At 40.1% G+C, this 10,438-nt stretch overlaps 1 protein-coding gene across 4 annotated transcripts; it reads left to right on the plus strand.

The window, feature by feature from the left end:
- The first annotated feature begins 5,548 nt into the window (after positions 1-5,548).
- On the plus strand, positions 5,549-8,515 carry LOC124864495 (guanine nucleotide-binding protein subunit gamma 4-like). Of its 4 annotated transcripts, XM_047359295.1 has the most exons (7): positions 5,549-5,624; positions 5,716-5,790; positions 6,621-6,677; positions 6,760-6,870; positions 7,389-7,526; positions 7,818-7,869; positions 8,173-8,515. In XM_047359295.1, exons 3-7 carry the CDS (start codon positions 6,672-6,674, stop codon positions 8,211-8,213), a joined length of 348 nt encoding a protein of 115 aa, XP_047215251.1. In that variant the 5' UTR covers positions 5,549-5,624; positions 5,716-5,790; positions 6,621-6,671; the 3' UTR covers positions 8,214-8,515. The 4 variants fall into 4 exon arrangements, with proteins under 4 accessions (XP_047215251.1, XP_047215254.1, XP_047215253.1 ...); XM_047359298.1 differs by having other exon boundaries at positions 5,577-5,790; XM_047359296.1 differs by lacking the exons at positions 5,549-5,624; positions 5,716-5,790 and adding an exon at positions 5,810-6,246.
- The last annotated feature ends 1,923 nt before the right edge of the window (positions 8,516-10,438 follow it).

Raw genomic sequence — 10,438 nt, forward strand, 5'->3', positions numbered from 1 at the left:
AAGTGGATGAGTCAAAACAGTTTTTTTGTTTTTGATTGAGCATGCTTGTGATTTAAGTAGTTCGTCAACCACTATTTAAAATGGAGAGAATCTGCAAAGAGAACGTCTGCTGGATGCTTCATGTTTGTGAAGATGCCCTAAGCTGGGTTTATATTTGGAGGTTCAGAACCGACCCTCCTGACAGCCATTAGAAGTCCAGTAACTTTACATAAAGTCAAAAATCTACCTAAATCAAGCTGGGCCTGTGGCAGTAATCCAGCCTGGTTTGAACAGTAATGACCTCCTGAACCCAGTTTGTTGAGCTGCAGCTGCCTCAAGTATTTGTGATAGCTGATAATGAGTCTGTGACATCACTGTGTGTCTTGCTTTGTTGGAATAATCTGTTTAGATGGCTTTGACCCCTCTTGTACAGCCCCTTCATGTGAGTGGTCTGGTCCAGGTGTTCTGTTGTATTCCTTGGTACCTGTGGAGACCATCTGCGCAGATAGTCCCTGGAGTTGGTATGGACCTCCTCCTCCTGGTCCACAAAGTCACTGATGGAGTTCCTGTACTCCATTTTAGATATACAAAAATGGCTGAATCATCAGAACATTTCTGAACAAAGCAAATTATTTCGTGGCAAATAACCACATTTTAAATGTGTGGCTCAAAATCCAAACATATGGCTCTTCAGGACTTTTCACCTTTAACAGTTTTTTAACTACATTTTATTTACGTTTTTGTTGACAATTTTTAGCATTTTAAAACATCAAACATATTTTATTTATGGAAAGATACGTCTGGGAGGCATAAATCTAAACAAACCATCAGGCACAGAACTAACAGAAACCCTGTCAGGAAACAGTTTTTAATTTAGTCAGTCAGTCATTTTCTACCGCTTATTCCATAGTGGGTCGCGGGGGAGCTGGTGCTTATCTCCAGCAGTCTATGGGCGAGAGGCAGGGTACACCCTGGACAGGTCGCCAGTCCATCGCAGGGCAATTTTTAATTTAATTCAGTTTTATTCATATAGACCACAACACATGTCGTCTCAAGGTTCTTCACAACAGTCAGGTTCATACATTCCAATTAATCATAACCATTGAACAGTTCAGTCAGATTCAGTTATTTATTCAAATTGGATAAAAAGTTTTTCTATCTAAGGAAACCCAGCAGATTACATCCAGTCAGTGACTTGCAGCATTCACTCCTCCTGGATGAGCATGTAGAGACAGTGGACAGTCACTGGTGTTGACTTTGCAGCAATCCCTCATACTGAGCATGCATGTAGCGACAGTGGAGAGGAAAAACTCCCTTTTAACAGGAAGAAACCTCCAGCAGAACCAGAACCAGGCTCAGTGTGAGCGGCCATCTGCCACGACCAACTGGGGGTTAGAGAGAACAGAGCAGAGACACAAAGAGAACAAAGAAGCACTGATCCAGGAGTACTTTCTATGGGAAGGAAAAGTAAATGTTAATGGATGTAGCTCCTTTAGTCGTTTCATCTAGAAAGAAAGAACAGATAAACTCTGATCCAGTTTTCAAGGTTAGAGTCTGAAAGAGAGCACATAGAGTTAGTTACAGTAGAAGCTCAGTCAGTAGCCATGTCTAGGAGAGAGAAAGGGTTAAACACTAAAAGACAGGGCTATGTGGATCATCTGTAGAAGGTGAGCATTAAGTTGTTGCCAGCAGAAGCTCGGACGATTCCCCTCTCCAGAAAGGTGTCACAGGTAGACACAGAGTCAGGCCAGGTGTAGCTTCTAGGAAGAGAAAAGAGAAAAAACATAAAGTTAAAAGCTTAAATAACAGCAAATAATGCAGAATTGGAGAGTAGTATGAGAATGTAGCAGAGAGAATGAAAGTGGTCATTATGTCCTCCAGCAGCCTAAGCCTATAGCAGCATAACTACAGAGATAGCTCAGGATAACCTAAGCCACTCTAACTATAAGCTTTATCAAAAAGGAAAGTTTTAAGCCTAGCCTTAAAAGTAGACAGGGTGTCTGCCTCACGGACTAAAACTGGGAGCTGGTTCCACAGGAGAGGAGCCTGATAACTAAAGAATCTGCCTCCCATTCTACTTCTAGAGACTCTAGGAACCACCAGTAAACCTGCAGTCTGAGAACAAAGTGCTCTGTTAGGAACATATGGACCAATCAGATCTCTGATGTATGATGGAGATAGATCATTAAGGGCTTTATATGTGAGGAGGAGAATTTTAAATTCTATTCTGGATTTAACAGGGAGCCAATGAAGGGAAGCTAAAATAGGAGAAATATGATCTCTCTTTTTAATTTTCATCAGAACTCTTGCTGCAGCATTTTGAATCAGCTGAAGGCTTTTAACTGCATTTTGTGGACATCCTGATAGTAAAGAATTACAATAGTCCAGCCTTGAAGTAACAAATGCATGGACTAGTTTTTCAGCGTCACTCCTGGACAGGATATTTCTAATTTTGGTAATGTTCTGGAGATGAAAGAAGGAAACCCTAGAAACCTGTTTAATATGGGATTTAAATGACATGTCCTAGTCAAAGATAACACCAAGGTTTTTTACTTTATTATCAGAGGTCAATTTAATGCCATCTAGGTTAAGTGATTGACTAAGCAGTTTCTTTTTTAAAGACTCCGGTCCAAAGACAACAACTTCTGTCTTGTCTGAATTTAAAAGCAAAAAATTTAACATCATCCAAGTTTTTATATCTTCAAGACATGCTTGTAGTCTATCTAACTGGTTGGGCTCATCAGGATTTATGGATAAGTAAAGCTGAGTATCATCAGCGTAACAGTGAAAATGTATCCGATGCTGCCTGATAATTTGACCTATTGGAAGCATATAAATAGTAAAGAGAATTGGCCCAAGTACTGAACCCTGTGGTACTCCACAATTAACCCTGGAGTTTAAAGATGATTTATCATTTACATGAACAAACTGGAATCTGTCAGACAGATAAGATTTAAACCAGCCTAGCGCTGTTCCCCTGATCCCTACAGCATATTCCAGCCTTTCTAAGAGAATTTTGAGATTGACTGGTTTACAATATTTAAAAATTATAAAATATTTTAAAAAATTATAAATTATTTAAAATAATTAAATAATTTGGTTGGGATTGGGTCTAACATACAAGTTGAAGGTTTAGATGAAGCTAATATTTCTGATAACTCAGGAAGCTCCACAGGATCAAAACAGTCCAAACACAAATCAGGTTCTGCCGTTATTTCCAATGTTGTCTCACTTGCTGAGGATGAAGTAATCATCTTCAGGAGTATGTCAAAGATTTTCTTTTTCATAGAATTAATTTTGATTGGATCAACATAATAAATGGATTCATGCAGGATTACATGATTTTCCGTCCTTCTGTTGCACATCACCATGGACATCAAATCAAATAAAATCAGACATTATGATTAATAAAACAATTATTAATAATTTAGCGATTTACACAGAAGAATGTTTAGCTGGTCTAATCTTTTTAAGTTGCTCAGATGATGCTACACTGGGAAAGGCTTTAATTTTGTAGTACATTTAGAAGTATCATCATATGCATTCAGATGCAACACAAGATACCGTGTTAGACATAATTCAGTTAATATTCCGAATAAAAGTGAGAGAAGGTGATTCTTGCACACATTTCAAGTGGAGGGAAATGAGTTGGCAGCAAAAACAAACACTTTAAAATACATGAATGTAAAACACAGAGACCTGAGGTTAAAAGTGTATTAAAGTTCAAATGAAAAAGAAATGAGAAACAACTAAGACTAAGAAGAGATGGAGAGAAAATATTGAAGAATGTCGGAGAGCTGAGAAGGAGCAAGTGAACCGAAACAAGAACACTGATATTTGGACCTACCTATGTTCATGACCCTTATTAACACGAATAAACATGACACAGGTCATTATTGTGGACCGGAAGACTTTATTCAATATCAGCAGCAAAGATAGAAACTTTAAAGTGCTTGTGACACGTTTTTCCCACAAATGCAGAAATTGAAACAAAACATCTTAATATTGAAGGAATTGGGCAGTAACTGACATGATATTAGGATTAAAGACGAGATAAAACACAATTGTGACGCAAAATAAGCATATTTTTGTTGTTAAATTTTGTGAGTCCAAAGTCGCCAGGAAGTGACATCAGAAGGGAAGTCTCTGGTCATTCATTGTGTGAGCCTCAAACGGTTCAGGTAGAAGCCAAGTTGTGTTAAAAACAGCGTTAATATGGTGAAACGGTGCATTGCTGGTGGTGACAACAACAGTCTGCACTACTTTCCTGAAGGGAAGAGGATCAGAGCTGCCTGGATCAGAGCTGGAAAACTGAGGAGGAACAGATGGGCTGGTCCCACCAAGCACAGCCAGGTGTGATCCGAGGACTTCTCAGCAAACTGCTTCGAACAAGAAAACCTCTGAATTCACCAGAGAAATGATGTCAGAGGTCAGATATCTGACAGAAGAAGGAGGATGTTGAAGCCGAGTCTATAGCCTCGCTGTTCAGAGCATCTGATGGGAAAAGATCTGATGGTGTCTTCAGATCTTGAATCATCCCTTGTGTTGCTGCTGCTGCTCCATGCTGCTCACTTTACCTCTAGTTGTTTCACTTGGGGCCGTATTTACTGTAACCCTGGATTTACACGGTATCTGCTTCGGTCCAGTCCGGTCCGGTCCGCTGCGAAGCCCGTTGGAGCTCCAAGAACCATAGGCAGATCGCTCAATAAAAGCCAGTGATAAATGCGGCAGCAAGTCCAAAACAAGTCATTCTGTGGAACTTAAACCAGTTAAACTGCCTCATTTTTTTTTTGTTTTATGCATCCAGATATTTTCATGCATTTTGTTCTACAATGGATGAGTTCACTGAGACCAGAGAAGCTATATCTGTTGCTTCATTTGGTGCATTTAATGTTTAATTGCTCGGTTTATAATACCTTAGTTAACCCAGTAACTGATCTAATTGATCTAATGTTAACAACTGCTAATATAAAGCCAGTTATAAATATATATAAAGCCAGATCTAGTCCGTCTCTAGTGAATTATTTTGAAAATCCAGATGTTGTGCTGGTTCTGTTTCCTGGTGGTCCAGTATGATTCATACATATTGACTCCAGCTGTGCTCCAGCATCCTGGAACAATAGACTCTGGTGGAACCAGATGGCCGTCCACCGCCTGATGAAAGCTGAATGTCTTCTCCTGACTCTTCTGAGTCTCTCTGATGGTGACTGAAATATTTCTAAAGAAATATCAGATTCTTGGCTGTTGTCTGTGTTGCTGCTGTTGTAGCAGCAGTCAGTTGACTGAAGGGTTCCTCTCTGGCGTCATAAATAAGCACAAAGGAGTAGTCTGGAAATGCCTTTTAGTGAAATTTATGACCATATATCAACAACCGTTCATATAGTGGCATTAATTTACTTTGTAAAATATTTTATTAATGTTTTCTTCCATAAATGTAATTGGATTTATCATTAAAAATTCGACGTCACAGGCACTTTAAACTAATTTATTAGAAAATAGGGTTGTGGCTATAAGTGGATCCTGATCCACGCCGATCCAGAAGGTGGCGCTGCTGAATCTAAAGGAGGTTGTAAGAGAGGAAGGAAGGAAAGAAGTTTGTTGCTGTCGCCTCTTCGGTCCCTCGCAGGGATCCATCTGTCTCCATGGTAACATGGCTGCTTCTGTCATTGCTAGTTCGTTTTTTTAGAAATCAATTTTAATTTTTCCTGCTTTTCTTCTCTATTTAACGATGAGAAGGAAGACATTTGACTTCAGCTGGTTTGTATCCGAGTTGAAAGGTTTCCGTCACACACCGAGGAGCCGCACTGAGCGGTAGGTTTCTATCTGCGCCATTTATTTCCCCCAGAAACCCGCAGTTACTGACGGTTCCATCATGTCAGCTTCATTTAGGCGCTTGTTTTTCGGTGAACTTTTCCCTGCTAACGGACTCAAACTTGAGCTGTTGGCCTCTGGTCATAACTCCATTAAACGGGATTTTTCACTAAATTCTGGACAGAACTTGCTAAGTTCACTTTTAAGATCTAAGATCAGTTGACTGGTCAGACCTGGACTTGGATGTTCTACTGAATACATCATCTTTTACATCTAACCATCTTCTGCTGTTCATCAAAGTTCTGGTCATGGAGATATAAAATGAATTGTGACAACGATAAACTCCAATTAACGATGACTGAAAACCACCAAATTTGACAGTATTGTCAGGGGCGCTACTTCTGGTATTTTCTTCATGGTTTCCTCCATGGGAGCTTCAATAAATATTCCTAATATGTGAGTAAAATGAGATTGAATGCAATTTAGTGATAAAAATCCCTATTCTTTCTATAAGCGGTGCCCTAACGAGGGGATGTTTTTAAGAGCAGTATTTGTGTTTGTGACATTTAGTCCCAGATACAGAGTTCACGTATATTTTTAATCATTATCACAATAAATACCACAAACTATTGTCCATATGTTCGTTGTTTGCTTCGGACAGCTTTTGTCCCACGATAAATGACATTTTCATTTGAAAATTGCTTTCTGTATTCCCTTCAGACGATCCCAAAAACAAATGAAACTGATACGAGGGAAATTCGTTGTCTGCATGCATAATTCACTCTGATCGGTTACAGACATTAATAAGGTAAAGTGATATTTTCTCTCAGGTTTCCTGGAAGTTCCTGTGACAGCTGAAGGATTTCCTTCACAGACGGAGAATGCAGGTCAGGACCTTCAAAATGAAATCTAGGTTCTTCTGCAGCTTTGACCTCACAAGGTTCACGTTTCCTTCATCTTGCTCCTCAGGTTCTGCCAATCTGGGGGCTCGCCATCCCTCTCCCAGCTGTGATGATGATCACGGTCAGTCTTTACATGGTGGTCCTGGGGGTCGGGCTGTGGATTCGATACTGCCTCAAGGTTGGTCCTGATGGCCTGCTTGATAATGAAGAACTGTGACTTGTTGTCCACCTGCAGTTTGAGAAGTAAAGTATTTGTTTACTGGAGCTGAGTATGGACAACACCTTCACACCCCTTTAAGTTTTCCACAGTGTTTTGTTTCAACCTCAATTTTTAGTGGGTTTTGCTGAGGTTTTATGTGACCCAGTAGTGCAGAAAACGATAAAGGGCTTCTGTTTTGGGTTCTCTGATGATCATAGTTTTCAACATTGTTACAAATAAAAGCTGAAAAGTTTGGGGTTATTGGTGTTCATGTACTTCTTCCTTACGCTTGTTATTTTCCATCATCTGGTGTTTCCACGGTAGCCTTTGAGCTATCGGATCCTTGGACATCCATCCAACTGGTCAAATGTTCTTTTGGCAAGCAGAGCATGAATGCATTGAACTTGAGTTGGATTGCAATAGCGCACACAATGATATTGCATTGGTTTTTGTGGTTTAATATTTTGCAGCTATGGATTTGTGTGATCTTCCCACAGGACTATTGTTCCCTTGGATGTGGCAGCTGCTGTCCAAACATCTCTGTGTGTGAGCAGTGCTTCAGACTGGCTGTAATGTGTGATTGCCGTCTGCCAGGCGTCAGCTCCTTCCTGCCTGATTCCTGCTCCTCACCTTCTGTAAGTAAACCTCCAGCAGTCTTATCTTCTGTCTGCACAGAAAGGTCCCGACGCCCTCGTCTTTTTTCCGTCAATTAACTTCAGTTGAGTCATGGGTGGTACTTTTATTTACAGAAAGTTTCTTTGATTTAATAAATGTGGAAGTCAATCATGAAATAAAGTTGAGAAGTATTCAGACAATAGAAAAGTGTTTGTTCAGTCCTTAATACTGAAGAATAATTATTGATAGGAACAGTGTGTAAGTTTGAGACAGCTTCAGAATATTACGAGGTGGTTTTGTTTCTTTGTTAGGTGGGCTGCAGTTCTGATCCTGTCAGCCGTGAGGAGTGTTTAAAACCCAGAGGTATTACTAGATGCAGGCAAGGTGCTTTAAATAGATGTTTCATCATCATGGTAATCAAAAGATTGTCCTCATCATCATCACAGGCTGATTGATGAAGGACCCTCCAGAAAATAATTCAAACAAAGGTTCCTTTGAATGTTGATGATTTTAAGGAGCTTCAACAATATTCTAGACATTCAGTTTGGTAAAAGTTCCTCTGTAATGGATGAGGTTAGAGTTGATCCTTCAGACTGATGGATCCATGAACTGGTTTATTGGAGGTAAAACATTGAATCAGTTTACCTTCTGCTGGTCTTCTCACAGTGCGTCAACATGGACTGTGCCTGCACCTGTCAGCCTCCTGAGTGCGACTCCTGCAACTGCCTCTGCTTTGAGATCCGGATCAAGTAGGAGAGAGGAGCGGTGCTGATCCATTTGGAATTTATGGTGAATAACTGACATGATGAGATGCAACTCCAAACTGTCACCATGACTCGTTCTCACTTGTTCCCTCAGTAGTTTACTATCAGACTAACTCTAGTTTTAGAGTTAGTTATTTTCTTTGGATGGTGTGGACTTATTATTTTTTATTGTTCCTGTCTAAACACACTTAAAAAACAAATGATATGTATATATTTTCCTAAATAAAGCCAAAACTGAAATCTAAGCTTGCCAGTTCTTCTCTTAATTGATGTTCTTCATCACAGTCGGACAGAAAATCATATTGAAAACTCAAAATAACCATTTGATCACAATCAGACAAACAACATCTAATAGGTTTCTCCTATGTTTGTTTAGGTGAACATCAGCACCATCAGAAGCATTATGAAGGGCATCAGCTGCAGTTCAGAACTGTTTTCTGCCATTGTACGCTATAACTGTGTATAATGTTATTATTTGTTTTCATTTATTTCTCTGAATTCATTATTTCCACCTTTGCCTTTTAAATAATTTCATTTTCTGCAGACACAAAAACAAGATTAGGGTCTCAGCTGAGAGTTAAAAATGATCAAGACATTGTTTGACCACTAGATGGAGCACATGCTTCACATTAAGGGTCTCTGTAGGTTTCTAGCAATATATAGAAAGGTTATAATTTAGACCTGCCTCAGATCCCAGTGCAATTCATATACAGATGATTATTTAGAAATAAATATATGTTCAAATCAACACAGTTCAGTCATACATAAAGATTCAGTTCAGTCCAAGCTGATCCTACTCACTGTACAGTACAGCCACAATCAGTTGAACATGTAATGATCAGATGGTGAAATGTTTTCTTTAAGACAGATGAGCTGATTGCTTCCAGGAATTGACTTAGCAGCAGTCAACAGTGGAAAAGCTAACAGCATCCCACCTGCTTTCTGATTGTCTTGCACAAGGAAGATGCTAATAGATGTTTAATTTGGACATCTTCTGACACCTCCATGGTGGGTTGGTCCTAAGTGTAAGAATCTACTTTAAACATTTGCTGCTTCCTACAACCTGCTCCTTGCCAAGGAGTAATCTTGCTGTAGAAGGTGGGTTGATCTTTGCTGCAGGCGGACGAAGGTAAAAACAGAAACACAAAGCAGATAAAACATGGAGAACAATGTTTTAAACAAGTGGAACTAACTTGTCTGTCTGCTGGTCTCTTAATCTGTTCATTGTCCACCTGCACCTCTGTCTCCACACCAGCTCAGCACTAAGAGCCCACACAAATCAGCCATCATGATGTCCTCGGGCACTGATTAATGGAGGAATCTACAACGCATATTTAAATGGTACGCTGTCATTGCCCAAGAAGTCACGTAAATATATCCATGTTCAGAAGCTTAAATTAACATACACACGTATCCAAATTCATTTATATAAGCTTTGCTTATGGTTGCAATGTGACAACATGTGAAAAAGTTCAACAGTGTGAGAACCTGGGTCTAATGCAGCCTTGTCTACAGACATGATGCTGGATGAATAACAACCTGCTGGATTTAGGTCCACCTGACCCATAAATGATGATGTGGATCAGTCCTGGTGTCCCATGTTTGAGGTCTAAAGCAGACTGTTTCATGTTCCACGACTCAACAGCTTGTCACCGTGTTCTGTTTGACCCATTATACCTACAGGGGTGCACTGAAAAAGAGAAACATCCAGAACATGCAGAACAGCGTCAATGCTATGATTCTGGTACATCTGCTCTACCCTGTCACTCTGGCTGCAATCAGCAGATTAGATGCACCTGGTGGCTGCTGCAGTGCAATCTGTGGAAAGCCAAGCATCTGTGTCTTCCCTGATATATACTGACTCTGACAAGAAGACGGTGCCAGATTTTTGAAAGCCATCTTGTGAGTAGATATCCAGCGTTCCTTCCTGTCTGATCATTGTTCTTGACCTTGCTTTGCCTTTTGGATTTATGCCTCTGCCTGCCCCTTGCCTGACGCCTCTGGTTCCGATCGTTGACCCTGTTTCTGTCCTTGGATTATTGAGCCTGGAGTCACTTCTTACCTGAGCTGTGGAGATCACCGCCTGCCGCCCACTGAGGTTTCCCCTCTGGGTTTCAAGTTCCACTCAAGACAAAAGCAGGTTAATGACTTTTCTGATCCCTGCAAAA

The sequence above is a fragment of the Girardinichthys multiradiatus genome, chromosome Y (assembly GCF_021462225.1).
Source record: "Girardinichthys multiradiatus isolate DD_20200921_A chromosome Y, DD_fGirMul_XY1, whole genome shotgun sequence".
NCBI lineage: Eukaryota > Metazoa > Chordata > Actinopteri > Cyprinodontiformes > Goodeidae > Girardinichthys > Girardinichthys multiradiatus.

What these genes read in the sequence shown, in the direction of transcription:
- LOC124864495 (XM_047359295.1), top strand. An exon ending in ATTCCTGCTCCTCACCTTCT is followed by an intron (nt 7,527 to 7,817) that starts GTAAGTAAACCT and finishes TTTCTTTGTTAG; the next exon opens with GTGGGCTGCAGTTCTGATCC. An exon ending in GGAGTGTTTAAAACCCAGAG is followed by an intron (nt 7,870 to 8,172) that starts GTATTACTAGAT and finishes GTCTTCTCACAG; the next exon opens with TGCGTCAACATGGACTGTGC.